Source organism: Triturus cristatus, chromosome 5_1 (genome assembly GCF_964204655.1).
Source record: "Triturus cristatus chromosome 5_1, aTriCri1.1, whole genome shotgun sequence".
In the NCBI taxonomy this organism is placed as follows: domain Eukaryota; kingdom Metazoa; phylum Chordata; class Amphibia; order Caudata; family Salamandridae; genus Triturus; species Triturus cristatus.
The window spans coordinates 530,038,534-530,063,000 of NC_140587.1; the positions used below are offsets into that span (position 1 = coordinate 530,038,534).

Here is a 24,467-nt window from a genome sequence, read left to right on the forward strand (position 1 = left end):
TTCCATTCCATGAAAGATATGTATATTTATAAATAGCTGCTTTCCAAATAGAATATTTGAATATATTTTCAGTAGACGGTATCTATTATTGAAGGCCGAAACAGGCTCCGTGATTTCTGAATTATAACATCATCCAACCTTTCACCATTAATAATCTATAAAGACATTCCAAGTCGTCAGGATCCTTCACTCTCCTTTATAAACATTTGTGAATTACAGACACACACACACGCACGCACGCACGCACACACAAATATATACAAAAAGGTGGGAAAAATCGAACAGGTCTTCAAAACTGTGCCAGAAAAGTATTCCATAGAAGCAGGGGTGTCCAACGCAGGTTCAAGAAGGTTTGATTCATATTTCAGGATCACCAACTACTCTGCAAATAACCTGCATTACAGTGAGCTGAGCGTAAATTTGTCTTAAGTCAATATGCTGAACATGTGGACTAGAAATTGCCCTCGAAGACCTAGGATGAACAGCCGTGCATCAGTTTCATTGTAGAGCCCACTAAAAAATGTCACTATACCATGCAACATTAACAGAGTGAACCTGGCATAAAATCTTTGGAATCAATAACCATGTGAGGCATTGTTACAGAAGCGAAAGGTGCTGATCATGTGGTTTGGTATATCCAGAGCTGTACACAGCTTCACAACCCCGCACAATCACTCCAGATTTATGAACAATACAATGGAATGTTATATCCACAACCGCCAACTCCAATTTGATCAACCTCCTGTAAAAAGTTTCAAATCTCCAAGATTTGCTAAAAAAATAAAAAATTGAAGTGCCAACTCCAAGGCGTTGAATACAAAATGCAGCAAGTAGTGAGGGCAGATATGCCTGATAACATCATAAATCACGGTATTCATGTCCTATCTTCTGAAGACACAGCCTAACATTAGCTGTGTGGTATTGCAAGTTTAAGGTAAAGCCGGTTGAGGATGCTTAACCGGCTCATGGTCATTGCAATCAGGAATCAGGCCATCCCAACTTACTCAGTAGTGAAACAAAAGCGAGATGAGACAGTCTCTTTATACATGGTTCACTGTCATTTAACAAAGGAGTATTCAGTGCTGTACCCTTGAAAAAGTTTAATAATATTACAATGCGGATGAATGTCAAGCTCTACAATAGCCACTTCCTCCAAATACATCTAGAAGGTGGAACTCAATAAAAGATGTGTAATGTATACCAACATTGTAGTAAGCCCTATGTAAAACAGAACTGATAGGAATGACAAAGGCCAATCCCTTGGGCTTCTTTTTATATGGATTTTTTTTCAGCAGACGCACAGAACATGTAGCAGAGTGAAGCAGCAATGCATTCTTTCCTCAAATACTGGTATTTTACAGGGATCAATCAAAGAGTCCCTCACACAGGGAACAAGTACAACACAGGAAACAATCATGCAAACTCCCCGTATACACAGAATACAGGCAGCAGCAGACCAAAATTCACTTCCAATGAAAATAAGCTGAAAATAGGCTGCGCATGGGCAACTGCAGCATAACTTTCCCTCAATCACAGAGACTAGGTACAGCAGGGACATCAGCAATGTGAAACAGAAAAAATACACTCAGTCATACATAGAGCAAAGGCCGCAGCGATGCGAGCTTCTTTCACACAGACCTGGTTCAAAATTGGCAACAGCACAGCAATCTTCATGTACACACTGAGTGAGCACTACAACACAGCTGAAGCATCCTTGGTGCACAGAAAAGGCACGCAATGTACTGCAAACCCGCAGGCTTCCATCATACACAGAACATGGCCTTCATTGCCCTGTCCAGAGTCATTCCCCACTTTGGTGAGTACTAGAAATATTATAGCAGGCATCTCCCCACTGAGTGGAAGCGCAAATAACTGTAAAAATAGGCCGTAAACAAGGGAAATCCACAATATGAAATTGACTGCTTACACACCTGACGTAAAAACTGAAACATGTAATCAGTTTTCATGAAATGTTCGGGTCAAATGATCACACCCACCTCTTCATTAACAAGATCAATACACTAATGTCTCTGCTGGAGGCAGGGCAGCTGATGGTGAGCTCATCAAGCAAAATAGGCACACATTATTAAAATAACAAGCCCAGAACACACAAAACCCACACAGGGATATGAACAGGCCAAACACTGAACCTCTACAAACAGGTTACAATCAGATGGACCTCAAAAAGCTGTTGGGACTCTGGTGCACACAAAATAAGTCCACACCTCAGCAGTCTCACAACGACAGGCACACACCTATAACAAATAGGGGCAATATGTACAGAATCAGGGGCAAATTTGTGTACCGGAGGGGAGAAAGTGATGAATGATTTGTGATGAAATGTGTAACTTTATTGCCTGGGGTCCTCTCTTTTGTAAACGCTTTGCCACTAAGTAATATGTAAAGAGAGATACCACAGGTAGCCTGGTTAGGGGTGGGAAGAACTTGCTGAGTTTCACTGCGCAGAATCTCGCCAAGTTACATGAAAAGTCTACGAGATTCCGCGGAATTCCACAAACAGTGGAAATCAGCACGTCCAGCTGCTAGTGCTGACTTTTAGCACTGGGAGCTTCTTCTGTGGTAAAAAAAGCAGCACAAATGGCACCAGTGTGCGCACCTGAGGGCGCTGCTTCTAGAGCTGGTCTTTCTGCTGCTCGAGTAGAGTTTCTACTTGAGCGGCAGCTGTCTCGCCACGAAGGACAGTGCCCGCGTGCGATGGGAAAATCTCACCGGATGCCCTCCTAGCACCCGAAAATCACCCTAGGGGATGCCAATTCTCACTTGCCAATGTACTGTTTGCGAGTTGTGCGAACGAAAAAACTCCAACGTGTAGCAGTTGGAGGAATTTGGCTTAAACTTCACGTTACGCATAGCGGCCAAAGCTTCGTCAACTCCTGTGGCGGAGCGAAATTTATCACCCACCCCTAATCCTGGTGAGGTCATGGTGAATTGTGTGCAGGATAGAAGAATACTAAGCAGAGGAGACAGTATGTCAGTTCCAACTTCAGATTTACATGGAAGCTGGAATCAACCTGTAGACAAAAGTAAGCAACCGACTTAAGCGATGAAGAAATGGAGCTGAGTTTGAAATATTCTATACAGCGAATCTCACTTGCCAATGATAAGAAATTGCAAATCACTGTATTTTTACATTCACTTTTGCCTGTTAGCTTGGGCTTTTTAAGTCCCATGTTTAGGTAGCAGTGCTTAACCAGAGGACTATCCTGACTACAAAAAAATTGAACTATAGTTGTACGTGTAATACACCCTTTTCAACTAAGCCAAATTATGTTATCTAACTGTCCTGTCCAGGATGTACCGCAGGATTAATAAACAGTGCTTCTAAACCAGGTATCTGCATAAACCACAGATTTATGGAAGTCTGTGTGTAGATGTATACACCACAGATTTTAAGGAAGTGTGTGCCTGCATGAATGTGAGTACATCTGTATATGTGTGTGCGAGCAGCTGTGTATATAGGTTAATAATCATGCAAGAAAATACTTTTTTATACTAATAAATGCCTTAGTAGGACTATCTACATGTTGTGTGAGATGTATCCCAGTGCTGATGGTGCACAGTGTAGATTCCCGTGGAAAATGGAAGGCAGTCTTATCCCCATGATTGCGTGCATTTCCATGAATTGGCTACTATATGGGTTAGAGTGACCTTTGTAGTAAGGTGCATGCCTACTTTAGATGGCAACAATAAGGGCCCCTCAGCCCTAAAGTAGAAGGTAAAGTATTCATATACCAATTGTGATACAAATCCAAAGCACTAAAACTCTTTATTAAGCATCTTATTTACAGCAGAGAATTTTATCTAGGAGCTATAAGGGTTAACCAAATATGAAAAAGAGGCAAGCACAGACACCTGAAATAATGAATTCCATTGCCAAACCTTCCCTGACAGATCAGAAGATGGCCGCAAGATGCACCTCTGACAACTAAATCAAGGGCCACCAATGAGGCAGCACACCCAGCAACAGCAATAGACAATGCTACCAAGCACATGCTTCTTAGGCGCCAGGATTCCCTTGGCACTTGCCATGCATTGGTCACGTGTTACAATAAATGGGGGAGTCGAAGAACTGAATAACAGGTGTGGGCTACGCACTAGAAGACATATTCAGTACATTTAAAAACTACCAAAATGATCCCATGGAAGTTTTGGGAAAAGACAGATCTGTAGGACAGTGAGTATAGAGACTTCAAAGGTGAGCTAAAGAATGTGTCAGAATCGCTTCGAACGCGTGGGTGCGCAGTTATTTGAATTAGGACATATGGACAGGGAAGAGGCCACAGAATAGGAAAGATGCTGTCAGACATTAAGAGACCAAGGAGCCCGAAGGAACATGTAATAAAGAGTCCGAAAATCTTGCAAACTCCTTTTTTTTCTCTGAAGGCTCCTGTATATCAATTTGACAATTTGTTAATATTTCTCCCTTTCTTGTAATTCCCCGACTGCTCCTTGTTTAGTTTCTGAAGCACAAAAACTCGCTTTTCATCACCACCTCATCAAAACATGCTCACTGGCAGACCCCGGACAATTCTTGGCATTTACCCCAGGTCAGGTAGATGACCTTATTATAAGTATGATTTTAAAATGCTCTCTACAATGGCACAGAGCACAGTAAGCTGCCCCCTTACCGTCTGCACGGCACAACTGCACGAGCTGTAAATTAGACAAGTTATGTGAAGTTTCAAACTGCACTATGGAGGCCTTGTGCAGTCAGGTGCATTCCTGGACGCTTCGCGACGGCCAGCAAAATGCACACCTTATGTGATAGAAGTTCACTTGGCTTTCCGGATGCAGTTGATGGGGCTGACATCACTCTTGCTGAAGGCCGCAGTTTCTGCAGTCCCCCTCCACACAGGGGATCCCATTGTTTGCAAGTCTGCATACCGAGATCCACTCCACATACCGGGGTCTGCTTTGAAGATTACTAGAATGTTTTCGCATTCAGCTCTGAAAAGAGATGCGAAGAAAATCTGGAATTCCTCCTTGTGAATGTGGCCTGTGCAAGCGTATGTGTTTCACGCTCTAAATATACAGGAGGCCAAACTGTAGACAAGAATCTTACAAACACTAATGGGCCTTGCAGTTAGATTCGAGAAAGGTTTGTGAAGTTTTGAGTAGCCTTATCCTGTAGCATACTTGAAGGCTAAAGATGCACTAAAGAAATAGTTCATCATCTCACCTATTTTGACACACAAACCGCCAGCTGGGGGAGATGCTACTTATGCAAGGACAGAACAAACATGGCGGATCCACTGTTTCTTATGCTTTGCACACAGCGTAAACAAGTTCAGCGCGTGAAATTATATTTATGCATTGCTACACAAACAGAGGTATGGATTTGGGTGGAATGAGCATTAAGACAATCTGGCCAATGGAAGATTGGCGTGCTGACAAAGACTTTGAGGCCAGTCCGCACTGGTTTAAAGCGTGTTCCTCTGAAGATGTTCACAATTGTCCTCATAAGGATCTCTGTAGTAACATTGTCTCTAAAGGTGTTTTCTGTATGACACCTCTGCTTCAGCTACTTGATCCAAGGCACCATGTAAACAGGTGCAGACCACTCACAGATACCCGGGCGCAGCTCATGTTCAGAGTTTCAAGGCTCTGCTAGATAGTTCCTGCTAGACGGCTTGAGGCATACCACCGAGCTATTCAGGCATCATCCCTGTCCGCCCCTAGGTTTGGGTAAGGCACATAAGGTGCAAATCAGACGTGTATGAAGAAATGCTTCTCTCTATCAAGCCAAAGTGACTATCAGCTACAGCGATGTTTATGGACTGCCTGGTGCTGAGCACACAAAAGAGTAAACGGGTGCAAAAATGAACTGTGGCGCTTCTCCTCACAAGAAGGGAGTTTGTATTATTCCTAAGTATACCATTTCAAAGCAAGATATTCATATTTCTATGCAGTTCAAAATGCTTTGTGGGAAAATACATTTATACGAATCTAAAACAGGTGGAGGGATCTTGCTAAAAGGTAAGAACTAGCCCGACAAATAGATTCCATCTATTGGATCCACTGAGGCTTTGCAGGCACTGCATTACAAGCACTACCTGATTCATCACTGGCAGGATACCATTTTGTTGCGAAGGTTGAGATAATAACCACATCTATGTACAAACTCAAATGATCTGTTAGAAGAGTCAGAAACATGCCAGCATATACGATCTTATTAAATGACTGGATGACAAAAACATATTAAGTAGATGGAAGAAAAGAGGAGCCTTAGAGATAAATATTAAAGTGTTGCTGACATAGAGGAATCCTATGGCTTTCTTTGTGGTTTAACATAAGACAAACTGGAGCAAACCTGGAGCTTCAGTGTTTGTGATCGAATTCAAACTTTTAAATTGTGTTGTGTGGGCCATTAGAACAAAGACACAGGAAGAAACTCTGAGCTCACAGCGGGTGATACCATATGGTATTGATTACCGTAGGGGTGCTCCAAGAAATCTCTCACTAACTGGAAAATGTTATATGAAAAAGTAAGATTTCATTAGGATTGTTAAAATGGAATTATTTGTGATAAATTCAAAATCATGATATTGCATTGGAAACTATAACAAAGAATAAGACTGGATTGCTGTGTTAGTACAAGGAGCATCATTCACACTGTGTGAGCTACCTTGTACAAAAATGCATAGGAGAAGGAAGTAATATTTGGATAGAAAAACACATATTTTCTCTCATTTGACGATCACTGAGATGGGACAATCTAGGAGCAATAAGAAATAATAACCTCGAGTAAAAGCGAAAACTAATAACACAAAGGCTGAAGTCAGGTCGAGATGATTTACACAAAGCAGAATATTTAAGACATAAAGAACATGTCTTGTCTCTAAATCTCGTTTACAACAACCTTGCAATGATATAGAGACTTCACTCTCTAATTCAATCCCTTTTGCAATAACGCAGAAACATCTATAGTTAGCCAGTTAGAGTTAAGAAAATGTTTTGCCCAAGATTACACTGTGATGCTAAAGAACTATAACTCGAACTTAGCAACCGTTGGCTCAAAAACACGGGTCTAAACTAAAACTCCTATCAGAAATTGGTGGTTACCATAAGTCAACCCCCCAGTTCCATAGCATCTGGGAATACTGCGTACAGCCTGATCCTACAGCACATAAGGGAATGACTTTGTATAGGATCTAGAATCCTGGTCAGGAAAGAAGAGGAGATTTAATGGGTGCCATGCACTGTAATCAAATATTACAAGCGCTACTTAGCTATTCAACACAGAAAATCAAGCAGAAAACAAATAAATATTTCTCTTGAACTGATACTTAATAAGGTTAAAGAAAAACATGTAACTGCAGTTAGTTTATGAAATAAGCATAAAAACTATAGGTTACAGTCACACAGAGCCATGCAATGCTTTTACTCACTCCTGAGTGACCAATAGGAAAAATTATACAGCAGAAGTGTAATTTTCACATGAATTACACTAACTTTGGTAATAAACCTGAATCTGACCTTTCCTCTGCAGTAATAAATAAAAAAGAAAATGTGCCTTTACCTGTGCACTTGGGTTTGGGCCACACTCATGTTCACTGGCATGTCACAAATACAGTTTGTCATGATGGTGAAAATAAACGTGGTGCTAAAGCGCCATGTGAAACAAGTGTACTGATAACCAAAGATTCACATATGTATTGCTACTGTGCAAATGTGTTACAGAAACAAATACTGCTAAACTCTCGACAAAAGTCAATCTACCTCACTTGAAAGAAAATAACTTACAAGGACTAGTTATAGTGATGTTATCTCACTGCTCTGATTTAACTCTTGGTACTCTATTTTTAATTAATCACACTCTGCGTGCATCTATCTATCTATCTATCTATACACATATATATTTTTTAATATTTAAAAGTTGAAGAAACAATGACTGAAATAAACTAAATAAACGTAATCTAATAATCTAAGTCAAAATGAAGTCGAAGTCGTGAGGTGGAGTATGGGCGACAATGCAATGCAGACAAAAGGTGCCAAGTATAACTGTATATTCTTATAATTGGACTGTGTTGAAATTAAACAGAATATACATTAACTTGCTGACAATAGAAGATGCTAAATTATGTATTGGCTCAACTGAGCGCCATCTTTCTTCGCTTGCTTAAGAGCCCATCAACAAAGGCTGCGACCCCTGCTGCTCTTTGTTCCCTGCCTGGCACAGTCCCTTTCGGTGGTCGCGGGCTTCAGCCCCGGCCCCGCCTGCCCATACCTGTCACTGTGAATAGACTTCACAGTCCGTGCACACAAACAGGCTGACCTGGACAGCCTCCCTGACCCCTGGGCAGGAAGAGCATCACATCTGGTTATTAATATTGGGCATTGTAAAATGTAATCTTCCAGGCACGGGAAAGCGGGCTGGCAATTACACAGCGCCCATCAATCACCGGCCGGGCTCGCTTCACGTCACGCGCTCTATGAAGTTAATGTTCTCTGCCCCAGAACATGTTTTAAAATAAAGGCTCTCCACCTATCTATCTGTGGTGGATGGTGCCAGCTACTCTCAGCTGAGGAGTCTGCCCTCAGTTGCATACGCACTCTTCAAAGGCTTGAGTGATGTCACCTGTGCTAGCAGGCAAGACCTCATTTGCCAGCCCATTAGCACTCGATTTGCAAGTTAAATGTAATTTACCGGGGCATCCTGTTATTAGGGATGGCTGTTTATGTATCTGCATTTTTACATATTTTAGACTGCCACGTTGGAAAATCACATTCTAACAGTTATAGCCATTGCCTCCTATATTTTTACTCTGATTTTATTAATTCCTTCGTGTAACCCGTGTGCAAGTATTTCAATGTTTTGCGTGCTTATAATTTTCTTTTGTGTCAGTGGATAAACGACTCAGCAGACATACTTATTGGCTAGAATATCAAAAAAGATAAAATGTGGAGTGGTGTGGTGGTTTAGGGGATCATATCAGAAAATGGACAGCCTGACGGGCAAAGGTGTAAAGAGGCAGGAGGAGAAGCATATATCTCTATGGTGGGAGGTGTGACTTTTAAGTTTGGGTTGACTGAACAACTGTCTGCAAGACCGATTGCTTCCGGTTCTTTATAGTGCTCATAGTGTGGGTTTTGGCTCCACCCAGAGGAATGTTACTTTCTCATCTCATCATGCAATTGGCTGTTTGGTGTATCATTGCACCTCATATTGAGGGCTTGTATTGCCAAGAAAGAACGACTAGTTTACATCTCAAAAGTACATGGAATCCTCACACGTTAAAAGATTTATCTCAAATATGCATGTTTTACAGAAGCATTCTTTGTTCTTTAGTTGGTTCCCACTGCAACAGGCTGTCTTAAAACTGTTGTATTCAAAGCTTGTTTCAGCATGTCAATGAGAGTCGAGATTGCAAGGAAACATTATGAGTAATGAACGAGGCAGCGAGGAATGGGCAGGTGGCAGCATCTGGAGTTTCCATTTACTACTTGCAATCTGTATTCTCAAAAGAAAACATCTGCAAGTGGTGCAAGAGAGGTCATTATTGTAAGACTATATGACAAGAGTGATAGGTCTTAGGGTGAAGCTGTCATAATCACATACTGCTCGTCTGATGCCCAAGAAAGGTTCTGGAGGACAAAAAGAGTGCAGCTGCAGCTTGCTCCAAAATAACCTAATATCAACGGGGGGGACGTACTAAAATACCCTTAAAGTTAAAGTAAGACAAAGGCTTGGGTAACATATTCAATGGCAGCATTCTTTCACAGATGAGAGTTCTGCCAAATATATCTAATTAGGCTCTTTGGGAAATAGAGTCAAGCAGATTATTAAATATGGTTTATGTAGACTTCAGGAAATCTTTTCGGACAGGTCCACATAAGGCACAGTAGGTTTTATGAATGTGTGAAGGTATATATGCTATTTGATTAAATTTTGAGATAAATGTGCACTAAAAGTGACCTACACTTTTACATCTTCAATGACTTTAAAAATATTTACTGCCAACTATTTTCCACCATTTGTGTACGTGGCAAGTATGAAGTACATAGAACTCTATAAAATAAGACTTTTATGAAAATTTGTTATGCAGAAGTGTTTCCCACTTGCAATGGATCATGCCAATCAACACACAACAAAAAAAAAGTTCGTCTCATCCCCATTGAAGTGATAAAAAAATGCCTACTCCATACATTACATATGAAGTCCCAGTACAAGATCGCAGCACATTGTATTACATTTCCTGTTGCCAAAACATTCAAAATTGTGGCGGTGAGAGGGAACGCACTGAAGGGCATGACAACTTAAACAAGAATTTCAGAGCACTAATAACTAGGTGTCCTCGAAAGAATGTTGGTGCAGCAAACACTGTCTTGCGGGGCCTACTGATTATGTAATAAGCATCTGCTTCCATGGGCCACAGGTGAAGTAATAACCATCTGCTCCCAATGGCCACTGATGAGGCAGTAAGCATCTGCTCCCAGGGGCCACTGGTGTGGTGAAAACACTGCCAAGGGTTACTGAAGCACTACAAGCATAAGGTCCTGAGGCCATTGATGAGCCGATAAGCTTTCTGGTCACCATGGTGTAAAAAACCCCACCTCCCAGGGACGATTGGGGATGCAGTAAAATCTGCTTCCTAGGACTACTGATGATGGACTTACAGAGACCACTGCAGCAAACATCTTTACTTTAGAGCCACTGATGATGCAACAGGTGTCTACCTGCTACCCATGGCCATTATCAAAGCAGGAATCATCTGCTTCCAGGGGCTTCAGTAGAGTTAGTTACCCCAACTTTCAGGATTGGGACCCTGCCTGGGGCACTTCGAACAGTAGAAACACCAGGGGTAAGGGCTGAAGATTCAGCAAATGTGCTTGAAAACGCCTGCTATATTCCATGTACTTTATCAATGCATGTTAACGTTAAAATGATACATTCCATGATTTAAGGAAATAGTTTGCAGTGCTGCAATAGTATTTCTGTTTGCATTTCATTGAAGGTCTACACTCTGAAGCCATGTTCACCATACTGCGGAATGACTCCCTCCTCACCACCGAGCACAACATAAACACTATGGATTCAGTCTGTGAACTTTTTCAATGAAAGTAGAGCTTGTAAATGTACTTTGTGAGTAAATGTGCACATGTATAATAAAAGATAAAAAGTTAACTTTGCAATTTAAACTTAGATGATGCACCTTCTTTAAAACAAGCTGCCACACCATCTACCGGTACACCTGATACTTCAGTATTGAACTGCTTGCCAAATTGGCTTACTATGTTTGTTTTTCTATCATTCAATAATTTTTACGCTTTTTTTTTAATTAAAAAACTATTACAAATAATTGCATGATTTTGTTTTGGCTTCCAGCATATACCAATTTCCTGACTACAATGGAAAATAAAATATTTCAATTTTAAATGTTCTGCAAAATTCCAGAAATGCTGTGAAAAACAGATGTTTTCACCAATCAGATTCCCGCGTTCACTAGCACAAAGGACACATCAATTAATGTTGGGGTTATGACAACCACAGCAGTGTCATCCCCAAAGTGCCTTGCAGATTAACAAGACGTCATGCAGATTAAGATGGGGCACAGCAGTTTAACGTCGACTAAAACATCGCCTTGGATCAAAGAAGCAATATGGCAACGCCCGTTGTGATTTTGCTACTTTAAAGTCCAAGTATGTTTATTTTGAGTGAGCATAACAAACTAACATGCAACTATATTTCAATTTTTGGGTGCAGAAGTTTGAAACAAAGGTCATACTGTAAACGCTCCTCTACTGCAGGCAAATCACATAATTGAATGACTGAATGTAGCCTTACTGTTCACATCTACTTGCATTGTTTTTCTATCAAACGTTAGTGCCAATAAAGAAAATAAATCACTGCATAGTAAAACAAAATGTCTTCCCTCCAGTGGCAAGCTTACGTTCCTCTTTGAGCATTCCACTCTGCTCCCCTCAGTCACTCTATACCATTACATAGCACTCTGTTTGTAATCAACATGTTTGCATCCAAAGACACTCACTGATGTTTTTACAGAGATTTATTGTTATCCTCCCTAACCATTCTGTTACTGGCTTTGGAACGATAAAAAGTCAGAGAGAATCCACTGAGATTCAAACCTGCAACCACACTATTAAGCACAGGTTCCTGCAATGGATGCATTAATTCGTAAGCCACCAAAAGAGCTTGATATGGGCTCCTAGTAGAGCTCTCCAGTACGGACGCACCCATCCAACTTACTTCCAGCTAGCATATAGTCGTTCACTATCCTCTGTCCGGGACAAATGCCATATTATTAGTTCAAATGAAAAACGCAATCTATGTCCATTGTCTTAAACTATGCTCTTGTGTCATATGTTACAAAGCATCCCTTTGTCACATTAAGAGATCAACCTCTTTTTAGATCATATAAATTGTTCTGAATGCACTTGTCTATGAATTTCATATTTGTGAATGATTGTGCATCTTCCTCCTCTGCTTGGCTCCAATACCTCACCCCTATTACCCCCTTCCTATTTTCTTCCCCTTTTCTTCCCCATTTACTGTGTCTGAATGTTTCTCCCATCCAATGTCCAATAAATCTGACAAGTTACAAGTGTGATCAAAACTGACTGTGTTGCTTGTAGTACCAGCCACCATTTATGCTGCATGGCCAACAGCCAGAACCTGGCTAAATACACCTCGCCTCTGGCATCTCGCTGATCATGTTTAGAGAACAGTATGTCATCCTTCAAGGAGCTTGCAGCAAATAGAATTGGAGGGCTAGCAGGGTAAAATCACAGAGGCTGTAGAGTGTCCAAAGAGAACAACTATGAGCCCTGACCTATGATCTACAGCTGCTATCTACTTCAGCCTCCGGTCAGAGAAATAAATGATTCGGAAGGTTAGGAATAACCCTTCTGCAGCCCTTTACTATAGACATCGAAAAAGGACTAGTGTAATGCTTTCCAGGAAACTAAACTAATAATTACACTCCACCTTGTCCCTAACAGACAATGAGAAAGGGGCAGGCGTCTTTGCAATGCCAATCATGTCCGATGCAGCTTCCATACAACTGCATATACTGCTAGTGATTACACTTCACAGGCTAACATAAGTTGAAGGGAATCAATAATTAAGATGTATTATTTCTATCTGGCGGGGCCTGGCCAATGGCATCAGTGCTGGTTTTACAATGGTTGATGGTATCTAAACTGCTAAAAGAAACTGCTGAATTTAGCTATGATATCATGACTTACTTAAACAAATTTACTTCCATAACTAGATTGCAGAAAAAGAAGAAGACCTACAGGTTCCAAGAATATGTTTTACCAATCAGAAATCTAATTGCCTGGAAGGGAGAATACGATTTATAGCTACTGCCTAGTCAAGGTTGGTATGGTGTAATGAAAGTTTCATATAATCCATTCTCATTAAGTTGAACACCTAGTATGCCCCGCTGCCAGGCAACTCCTAACCAATAACACCAGGTTCTGTTGAACAAACTACAAACATCACCAGTTTCTGTGATATTAATTTGTAAATTGTTCCTTGAGCTCTCATCTGCACCCACAAATATCCACACCACAATGGCTTTTATGAAGCCACACAGAGGCACACCTAGCAATGCGCAAGGTGGGTACAACTGAAGGTCACTATTGAAGTTTGTCAGTGTTCGGAAGCCCTTTTCAACAGCATAGCACTTTTTAAGGGCCTAAATGTAAATAATTGATTCTCAAAATATGGCCGTTATTTGCCCACTGAAACTCAAGTGACGGATACATCATTCCCAATGCGTTCACTGCTTACTACTTAGTCTAAGCTAGGTGCAAGCATTTTCAAGAAAAAAGCTCTCTTTTTGAGACAGTCACAGTTTACTATATAATACACAACTTGGGAGCTTAAGTCAGCAAGAAATAAAAGAAGACCTGCTTGCTGCTGAATCTCTGTTATTTATCGGAAAGGCTAGCGGGTCCAAGAAATCATTTGCAATCTCAACTAATATTACTCAATATTATAAGAATATGAATATTGTCAGGAACAGACGATTTGGCTTGCAGGTGCTTTGAGATCGTTTGTTATACAGTGAAAGAGGAAAGCGATGGACTTGTGAGATTGCTGAACTCAGCCATTCAACAATACATGTAAGTGACTTTTTGTTTCCTTCTATTATATTCTCCCTCATGATATTGACAAAAGCAATGCCACAGCAAATGCAAGAGTTCTGTAGTGAATCAAATAGTACTGAAAGGGTATTTAAGCACAGGCATTAGCATGCACAAACTAAGGCTTGGTAAATGGGTGCACAGAGGTCCAACTCAGGCAGTCTTACAGATCTCCATAATAGGTAACTGCCTGATCAAACACAAATTGTTTCCTTGAACATGGCACGCATTTTAAGGATTCTGGTCTCAGCAACATCTTTAGGCTAAAAATCTATACTGACTGTATTCTTCACTGGATACACCACGGATATCCCAAATAACTCTGAGAACCAGAACTAGAGAACCCAATATGTTAGTGAAAATGACAGTTTACCAGCTTGTTCCTTATCTAGCTGATCAATCTGGTTTCATTAGTGGAGAATGAAAACAGAACACAATTAGAAATGAAGAAATTACTATTGTGATAGTTACCTATATAAAAAAAGCTTAGCATTTGTGGCAGTGAAGAGCAACTCAAAATTCAGCTGAAGTTATTTTCAAATGTAATCCCTCTTTGAAAGCTGTCTGTATCATCTAGCTTCTTCAGACCTGTATTGGGCAGTGTGATGCTTTCACACAGAAACGTAACATAACATGCTTTGCATGTAGCAGACAAACGGGAACTAAGGCACTGTTCCCTATGTAACAACGTGAACGTTACAATGTATGTAAAAAAAAAGAAAACTAACCACAAATATCCTTCAAGAGGTAAGATTGGTGCACAAGTTTCTAAACAGTTGCCAAAAGAAGATTCCACAATACAACTTCATTTGCTCCTTGTCAGAATATTGGCTTTCCACCATTTAAATACTAGTCACATTACTTTTTGAAGATTATATGATTTTTATTATGGATAAAGTATTTCTTAAGTCAGTTGGCTTCAACTAGCTAACTATGTCCACTTCATAGTGAGAAGACCAACTTCTACCATAGTGTTTATTTTTGTGCAAAAATGCATTAGAATATGAAACCTGGGAAATGAATGGCTTTCTCCATGCGCCAAAATTTCAATTTCCAGGAGGGCAAATGTTTCATTATGGCAATTCTAAGCGTTTGTGCTTTCTACCAAGAAGGCTATCACTTTTGGAAAAAGGGGAGTGTTCTTCAAGTGTTCATTATAGATTGAGGATAATAACTAGTGAAACCTAGACTTCTATGCTCTAAGTAATCAGTGGCAGACTAGATTCTACACCTTGGCATCACAGTTGCATTCTAATATGCCAAATGGCCGTCTCATTGGCCCTACTCAGTCTAAATGCATGGAGCTTGAACATGAAGCGCATTTCAACTGCTCAACAAAATATACAGCAACTAAATTGCACTGTAAGATGTTAAGCTGCAATGAATTTGCACTCGTGTATAAATTGTGGCTGCATTTTCTAAAGTTTATATTTAGCAGTGGAAGATTAAAAAATCTTGTGTTTGTTTCAGAAAGCAGCGTTCTTCCTTAGCCAGTGACTCGCATATGATGAGGCAAGACAGGCCTTGGCTCTGGGGCACACCGGCCTTCTCCAATCTCCTTCAGCACAATGAGTTGTATGCAAATCAGTGCAGCGCAATCTCCTGACCTCTCTCACCATCGTGCAGGGACAACGACAGTTCAATAATTGGAATCACACATATCTGGAATATTTGATTTTGAGTTAGAACGCCCTCACAGCCTGAGTGAACACAAAATGAGGCGTTTGAAACACAATGTTGAACTGCAGCGCGCCAACAAATTGTAAGCAAACAAAGTGACCCGCGTGGCTGTCCAATTCGGATGTGGAGTGTGTGGGGGGGTGTCATTCGAGCCCCTCTCTTCTGAATATTCTATTGTGAGAAAGGGGTGCTCTCAGCCATAACGCTCATAATGGGAAGGTCAGAGCAGGCGGCCTGTGGGAAATGTTCTGGCCAGAGTTACCTCTGGGCCGGTCCCACGTTCTGTGTTTTATCTCAAGTCCAACGAGGGAGGCGCAGTCAATAACTCTCACAGATGTACAATTCGAATATGCAAACAGCATTACGGAATCCAGGCAGACAATCCTGCTGCAGAAATGACAGCTGCAGAGGCTGGAAAGTGCAATTAAGCAGGTCATTGCCCACGACTTTGAAGCCCAAACGCGGTAGGCACCTCACTTCAAAGACACAGGCATGTTTGAAGAGCAAGCATTGTCCGCCATTTGCATTTGCTGCATAAAATGATAGGAAGCAAGACTCAACTCGCTGGCCATGGAAAGCCCTTGGCCCTGGGTGACCCTAGAATACACTATAAATCCATCCATTAGCACATTCTAAAAGCCCCATGTGTTCGGGTCTCTCGGTAATTGTTTTGCATTAGCAATTATTTCATTGTGTTGGCCTGCTCCTGAATTGATTTATGGTTAATTGCGGACAGTTTACTGTCCATCTATACTTTTGCAGCGCACACAAAGCGCATCTACGTCTCCCACTGTAGCCAAGTGCATTGTGTAATATCGTTCTACATTTAAATTGAAAGATCCTGTTGTTTCTCCTTCCAAGGCTCGCACTATAAATAACACAGATTTTACTAGTTTGTTACGAGCCCATACCAGTACCCTAACATCAGCAAAATCAGGTCGTCTGATTTCAGCGTCCTACATTCAATATCTCCAAATAGCTTAATATTACATGCTGATGGTAAAACTCTTTTCAGGTATGGTTTTACAGGGCAGCTGTCTGAAAGACCTACTGTTGCTAACTCTTTAAAATGTCAGAGTGGCCTTTGGCTCCACACAGAGGCGTTTTAAGCTTTCATTACATTCTATGGGCAGTTGATGTATCAATCCACCCCTACATGATGCTTGCTTTGGACTACATTATGGGGGACTAATTACATCTCAAAATTGCACTAAATCATCATACGTTACATTTTCATTCTCCTAAATACACTGTATATAAATGCAATTGTTTTTTTAAAAACCTATTGGCTTTGTCAACGGTTGCTTGGTATTACTATTACTTATCGGCATGAAGCCAGTTCTGTAATCCTATAAAATCTGCTTATTATTTTTAAATCCATTCTGGAACAACATGGTATCTACCTGGGCAATGGAGCAACAGTTCCAACCAAATGTTCAAATGACAAGTTCCCGTTTTTTAAAGGAACAAGCAGTGAGGTTCAGATCCCTGAAAGCAGCAGCAGTAACACCAACTATTTGGTATCTCTAGTTTTTAAATGTCATTTGCTAGGTTTGTAAATAGGATCTCAAGTATTAGGACGTAGGTCGAAATTTGGGCACATTTTATTTCAGGGTTGACTTCAAAATTGAAAATTAGACCAGAAAAGGCTCTATTTACTATAACACCTGAACTCAGGTAATCCAGGGTCAAGCATTCAAACAGGAAGAGTTAAAATAGGAAGGACATAATCAAGAGGACAGCTATCAAAGCGAATCCTAAAGGAGTACCACTTTCACTGTATAACAAGCAGCTGGTGTCCAGCCTACGAAGCAATGAAGCAAGGCCACCAGAATGTTTCCCATCCTGAGGACAGCAAAACAGAGAGATGTCTACTACCAATCATGCAAATACTTTCGAAAGGCAGCAGTAATGTGATGAAGATTACAACGTGGTCTCCTGACTGCAAAGTCGATAATCTAGATGCAAAACCTTTGCTCACTCAGCACATCATGAAATACAACTTGAAGGGCAGGAGAAAGCACATAAAAGTACCCTGTTGCTTATAATCTCTTGTCTCTAATATTTAAGGGTTTGCTCAACTCTGTGACGCATACAGATTTTACTAGGCTTACTGAAATTAACACATGTTTAATCTTCAACTTCTCATTCAGCATAAATATTTCTAATCCATGGCTTTATTGTGCCTCCTGGTGGGTATGATGAGACAGTATTGCTGTAGGTGTCCTGAAGCTTACCTTTGGCACAAATATACTTTTTCCACTGCCTTCACTTTCCACAAATAGGTCAATGTCTCAGTCTTTCAAAGATGCAGGTGTTATTCAGGTCAAAGTAAGAAGGCCCTTGCAAATAGGGGGGTTCGGTGATTCCCCCTCCATTTTGTTTACGTCTCGAATATGAAAAAAAGCAAAGAGCTATATTTATTTTTCAATGTTGTTATATTAATGATGCCCTAATGAAATGAATTTACTTAAACTAAACACTTTCTCATAGCAAACGTCAGGCATCAGAAGTCGCCCAGCTGTCAAACTGTTATGGTCAAACCCAATGACATATCCATCAAACTGACCCTGTGGCAAATTCTTATAATACTGCAAAGTGGACCACCAGGGTCGTTTGCAGCACATATATATATTTCTAAGCCAGAAGCATGGCTTAGTAAAGAGAGGGACTGAATCTCATTTTATGTGCATAAAGCTGTCTCCACTGTGTCGACGTACCTTGAGGAAAATGAGATTCTATAATTTTGTCTCCGAATAGGATTACTAATATTGGTCAAGATTATTGTTCTCAATTTCTAACTGCAATTAACTGGACAAAAAAGCCTCTTGACTTGATATGGTAATGTTTATTATGGAACGCTTGGTGATGTAATGGCCTAACTGCACATCTTAACAATTTAACTAAGACGCTAGGCCAAAGCTAAAGTTACAAGGGAACAGTCATGGTTCCAGAGGTCTGCAGATAATCCTGTGATTGGGGTTATTTCTGGGGTAGGTCTGAGAGTAGGCGGTTCCCCTCTGTGTCACAGCGGGCCTTCCGGTGCATACATATTGTGGCATCGGAAATAACAACCACACAGGAAAGTGTAATTAATTACATATATGCTGAAACCAAACAAAGTGGTTCAGGGATTGTGCAAGTAATGCCCATAGCAACAAAAGAATGGGATAGCACCATTCACTACTGTACAGTGCGAGTAGAGAATTCTGAGACAAGTGCACACTGAAAAATCAATGAACTTTTGGCACTTAAGAACATCAAAAATCGGCATTACACTAGTTCATAAGCATATCAAATGATGGCAATTGAAGTGTTTTATAAAACTGCCGCCTTGCATACTGAGAAATTGACTAAGAATACGATTCGATTAAATATAGACTGCAGAACAACAGCCAGATAGATCATTGATACAAGATCACAATCGGGCTGTCGCTCTCTATCGGGGAATCAAGGGACTGTACCTGCCTGGTCAACACCTGCACCGCCAACCAGCCAATATCCAACTCTGTGGAAGGAATCTTTCTACTGTAAGGGTGTTCCTTCGCAGGCGATGCGTAGTACAATACAGTGTTTCTGACTATGTGCAAGCATTTGCCCAGTAGTTTTTCCATTAATGATAAAATACGAGCCAATCCGAAGAATTCACTTCAAACCTTTGACAACTGAACATGAAATCCCTCCCATGCACCGACGGTGTCACTGAGGCTTGAAAAGCCATCAGCACACCTCCAGCAAGAGCTCTGTGTCTGCTTAACATTCACTTCCTTCAAGCCTGCTGCTCTGTATTTTTGCATCATTATGGAGCCAGTTTGCTGCACATCTCAGACTGGAGGCGCTATTATCAGACTCTGAAGATGCTGGGCTCAGGTAAATGAGGGGAAGCGTTCAGTTCCACCTGACATGAATTCCAGACGTCTACTGCAATCCAAACAAAAGCAGCCAGATCAATATGGCTTAGGGGACACAGAGAAAAAAATAATTTCCACTGATTCAGTTTTTTAGTAAGTTCAAAGAACTATGGCCAAAAAAATTAATCCATCTTTGTTTGTTTCGTCAGTCACTGCTAGAAATAGACATTAAGGCATTGTGTTTTGTAGGCCCATAAGGAAATATCATCAGGGCTTCGCCTAGGGGCCTTTTGCCAAAATAGCATATTGCACATGCTTTCTATCTTAAAACATAAAAGAAAAGGTGTTGTTCTGGTCAAATAAAGAAATATTTTTACTAGCACAAGCCTATGCTGAAACTGTCCCAACTCTGCCAAAGACATTAAATCGCCATCTGCAAAACAGATTTTCATTACATTGATCAGTGTAAAGTTAAGCAGCTGGGCAGATGATGCTTTAAAGCTAACCTTTAACCTTCCACCCTCTGAAAGCAGAGAGGTCACTGTGCTGCCGCAGTATACTTGATCTTGGGGAATGAAGAAGGAAAGATGTGATCTATTTAAATCGAACCGACAATTCATTGCATTCATAGTGTCATAAGTCAATACCTTGTCAATACACAGAAAATAAAAATAGTTTTCACACACCTGGGTATTTGCCTCTGCTAACTGGTGCTTGTCAAGCTCCCGTAAAGTCTAAACAATCAGATATATAAAAAAAAGAATGGGAAGTAAATAGCGAATAAAAATGAATTTACATTTAATACATTACTCTGTCATCAGTGACACTTTTGTCATGAGGATCCGCGATTTCACATTTGATTCATAAACAGAAGATATTTGCTAACATGTAAAATAAATGGATGTTGTCTATTTGTCAACCCATGCACACCTAGCGTCACTGTGAGCAGAGTATATGCTCTGATGAACACGTTTGAATGCACGCAGTTGTTAGGCAGCGTTTGTGCATTTATCTAGCACGAGGTGAGGGACACAGTAACACAAAATGTGACCCTGAGAGTACTTTGCAACACGCAGTTTAATGCACACAAATAAAAAATCACAAAAGTAATGAAATACTTTACACTTGTGGAATGTAAATGTCTCCCCTTCAGTGAAAGGGAAACAGCTTTGTTTTGATGCAATTGGTCACCCTCTAATAGCTGGTATGGGGACTATGGTAAGAGTCACTTCTGCGGTGAAATGCATTATCATCAAGCTCCTGAGTTCCAGAGACAGCAAGGTTCGAGAGACAGAAAGCTTGACAGAATGCAAGTGTGCCTTGGTTACTATTCTCAGAAGGTACTCATCCTTTAACACAAAAAGATCACAGTTTATAAGGATTCAAATTCACATTCACTTACCCCTCATCTACAGCATACAACACCCCTCAATCCGCTCCCCTTTTCTATTTAACCTTTATACGAAATGTCATGGCTTTACATCCAAAGAATAATCCTACACCAATGACGTCCAACCTGAATTCCTCCTTCTCTATTCTCCTAACCCGCCACCTCCAGTAAAGAAAAAAGGTAATAATTCTCTCTGACCTAGGCATCTCACCAGCCCTGGTCCCAGCTGCCAATTCCAAGGATTCACAAAAGACTAAAATTTAGTATGTCTCCATTTGCCTCACATCTCCAATCTGATAGAAAGGACGTTTAATGTCCATCCTTGGTTCTCTCACATATAGTTAGTTGGTGGAAATTCCATACTGGACAGCTGTCCCAAAACAGTGCTGGCTCCCCCTAAGCATCATTTGCATGCATCAGTCTGACTAGTTAAGGTGTTAAGAAATCAGAACTCGCACCTGCTTTTAAAAAAACACAACTGTGTAGCTCATAATTCTCGACTACACATCAAAATGGTGCACATCACCCATACAGCCTTACATGTAGCCCCCCCCCCCCCTCACAACTTTAACAACAAACTCCTCTTCACAGGAGGAAAAAGAAACAGCAACAGCAATTCTCGAGTGATCTTGGAAATTCCAAAGGTTTAAGCAAATCCACGACTTTAGTCCAAACCTTTTCATACCTGGCTCCAAGACTCTGGAACCTTCTCCCTAAGGAACCTGCTGTCCTTCAGGAGAAACATGAAAACCCATTTATACAGATCGTTTCTCAAAGTTTAGCCCAGCTACCTCGCCCTGTTCACTTAGCCAACCTCCTGTAGGATTCTTATCGCTGCTTGCCCAGTTATCTGTAATTTCACTAGCATTTGTTATATTTCTTGTTCAAGCTGAACCAATTCATTGCCCATGTGGCTCCCTCTATGCAATACAAATGTGAATAAATAAAATAAATACAGTGGGGAGACAGAACTACTGGAAACGATTATAATTTTGCTCATGCTGGTCCAGAACTGCCAAAATGGACTACAAATGTGCTCAATTAATTTAACATTGCAGCATGCCAGTGTTTTCTGTAAAAAAAAAAAATTCACTCCTAATGCATACCAAGCTATCATAGTGTAAATATGTTAAACATGTGTAAACTGATATGTGCACTGAGTACAGATTTCTATGGAAAATACCTGTATGTTGTGTAATCTATTGTGATTTGGCCTTTCGCATGCGCTGATTCAGCCTACCAGTTAAAGGAAGAGGTGTTCAAAATGGCAGAAAATGGGAAATCAAATGTCACTCAAACAGATCTTAAAGGTCCCAGAATTTAGTTAATTTCCATAATATTGTAAATGACCTAAAATAGATTATGACTGTGGAAGTCTAGAAGCTCCCATAAAAATCAAACTTGGATTTTGGAACTGAAATAGTGGCCATTTTTATTGGTGTAGAAGAAGCTGGTATGTGTTTCGCTTACAGTGACACTTCACACCACAGGCCTTTAAATGCCACATTTCATATGCCAACAGGTAGAGCACCAGTCTAGACCTCAAACCAACCTTTACTGCAGAGCTTGGTCGCACAAAATGTATGTATAACATATAATTATAAGAGTGTGTGTGCTACTCATATAGGAAGCCTCTAAATAAAAAGACATTGGAAACAAATTTACTTAACACACGGGCAAGTAATTAAACAGCAATCAATGTTTGGAAAAAAGTGCTGTTTCGCAATTAACCGCTTTTTTGCATGTATATCAACAGCTTAGTGCACAGGTTTAGATTGACCAAGGAGGTAAATGTTGCCTTGTCAAATTTTGTTTCTGAAGTTTGAGGGCTCAAATATTTTTTAATCAAAGAACGTGTTATTATGTTCGCTCTCTGACAATAACATCTGGCTAATAGGCATGTGAACTTTCACAGAAACTGGAAAGCAAGCACATAGGTCAGATGAGATGTGCGGTACGCACACACAATATCTAAGTAAAACTTTGACTTGAAATACTTGTGTTGCATTAGATGACTGAGAAACAAAAATATGTTGAAAGTAAACAAAATTCTATGTTCTAGTATGTTTTGTATCGTCTGTCCGAGCTGGGTGGATGCTCTAGCCTTATGCTCACATGCTGCAAGCACAGTTTACACAGCACTTCTACTACACACACACACACGCGCGCACGCAGCAGCGCAGCCTTTAACCCCTCCCTTTCCGCCAAGCAAACCTCGAGTGATGTGACTGGCTTACCTTATAGAGCTTCAGGGCCGCCTCGTGCCTGTGATTGGTGGTGTGCAGGCGCAGTTTATCCACGCTGTTGGTGTAGTAGTCACAGGCGTTGCACTTGAGGTGCACCGGGTTGCCAATGGCGATGCACTTCAGCCTCCACTCGTTGGTTTTGCCCCCTTCTTTGATGTGGGCCACCAGCTGGTATTTCTGCATGTGCTTGTCAGTCTTGCAGTGGAGCTGGAAGTTGGCTTTGAGCTGAGTGTTGTAGTTACAGAGCTTGCACTGGTAGATGTCTCCAATTACCGCCCTCCACTCCTCTTCGGGGAGCGCGCGCTCGCCGCTCACGTGCACGTTTAGGGCCTCCAGGCTGTCAGAGGTGAATTTGTTGCAAACTGCACACTGGAAGAGCTTGAGCGCCGGGTCACTGATATAAGGTGACAGCTCTCCTGCAGTAAGGAGGGACAGGTCATCACCCATTAGCTGACCACTGGCAAGCCGGATTTCAGGCGGCAGCTCATTATTTACTACAGGAGAGAGAAAAATTAAAAGGGAAAGTAGACTAGAGAGCAAAGCAGAGCACAGCACAGCAAACACACACACGCACAAAGGATTCCGTAAAATAAAGCCTCGACGAGGAGCCTGCTTTCTCTGCAGCTTAAACTATAAAAAGCGGTAATAGGATTGACTCGGGATCAATTACAGTCATCCCTTTCAACTTCTAAATTCCCTCATCAGATAGCTTTAATTACTCCTACCGGGCATGATGTCATTCTGGAATTTGTATTTTCAAAGGCATGAAAGTTGATCAATAAAATAACAATCGGGAAATGCTGCTGCAATTACACCCGGATTAACGCACAAATAGACAGCCGAAACAGACGTTAAGTGAAATGGTTCTGAAAAACGTCATTCTCTCAGACCTCGTGTTTTAAAATAAATATATCCACATGCATGTACACACGTAGTACTAATAACATGCATGTTGGTACACACACAATACCATGAATGCTTGTATGCACACAATACCATATGTGTTTGCGTACACCCACCAATACCATGAAAGACTACGCACACACACTCACACACACTATCGCACAACGGCCATGTTATATTTCATGTGCTTTGTGATGTGTCAAAATACATTCAGCAGTTGATACAGTGAAACTTGACAAAGCTACCAACACACTACTGATATCA

General features: G+C 40.9%; 1 protein-coding gene across 10 annotated transcripts in view; it reads right to left on the reverse strand.

The window, feature by feature from the left end:
- The window catches only part of ZFHX4 (zinc finger homeobox 4), a 141,302-nt gene that overhangs the window by 88,863 nt on the left and 27,972 nt on the right, over positions 1–24,467 (reverse strand). For 5 of the 10 annotated variants that reach the window (XM_085605400.1, XM_085605399.1, XM_085605398.1 and 2 more), the window contains exons 3-4: positions 23,292–23,794; positions 20,351–20,398 (exon numbers count right to left, since the gene is read on the reverse strand). In XM_085605400.1, coding sequence (XP_085461526.1) covers positions 20,351–20,398; positions 23,292–23,794 — 551 coding nt within the window. The remainder of the gene's footprint in view (positions 1–20,350; positions 20,399–23,291; positions 23,795–24,467) is intronic. The other 5 variants (XM_085605406.1, XM_085605408.1, XM_085605407.1 and 2 more) reach the window with 3 other exon arrangements.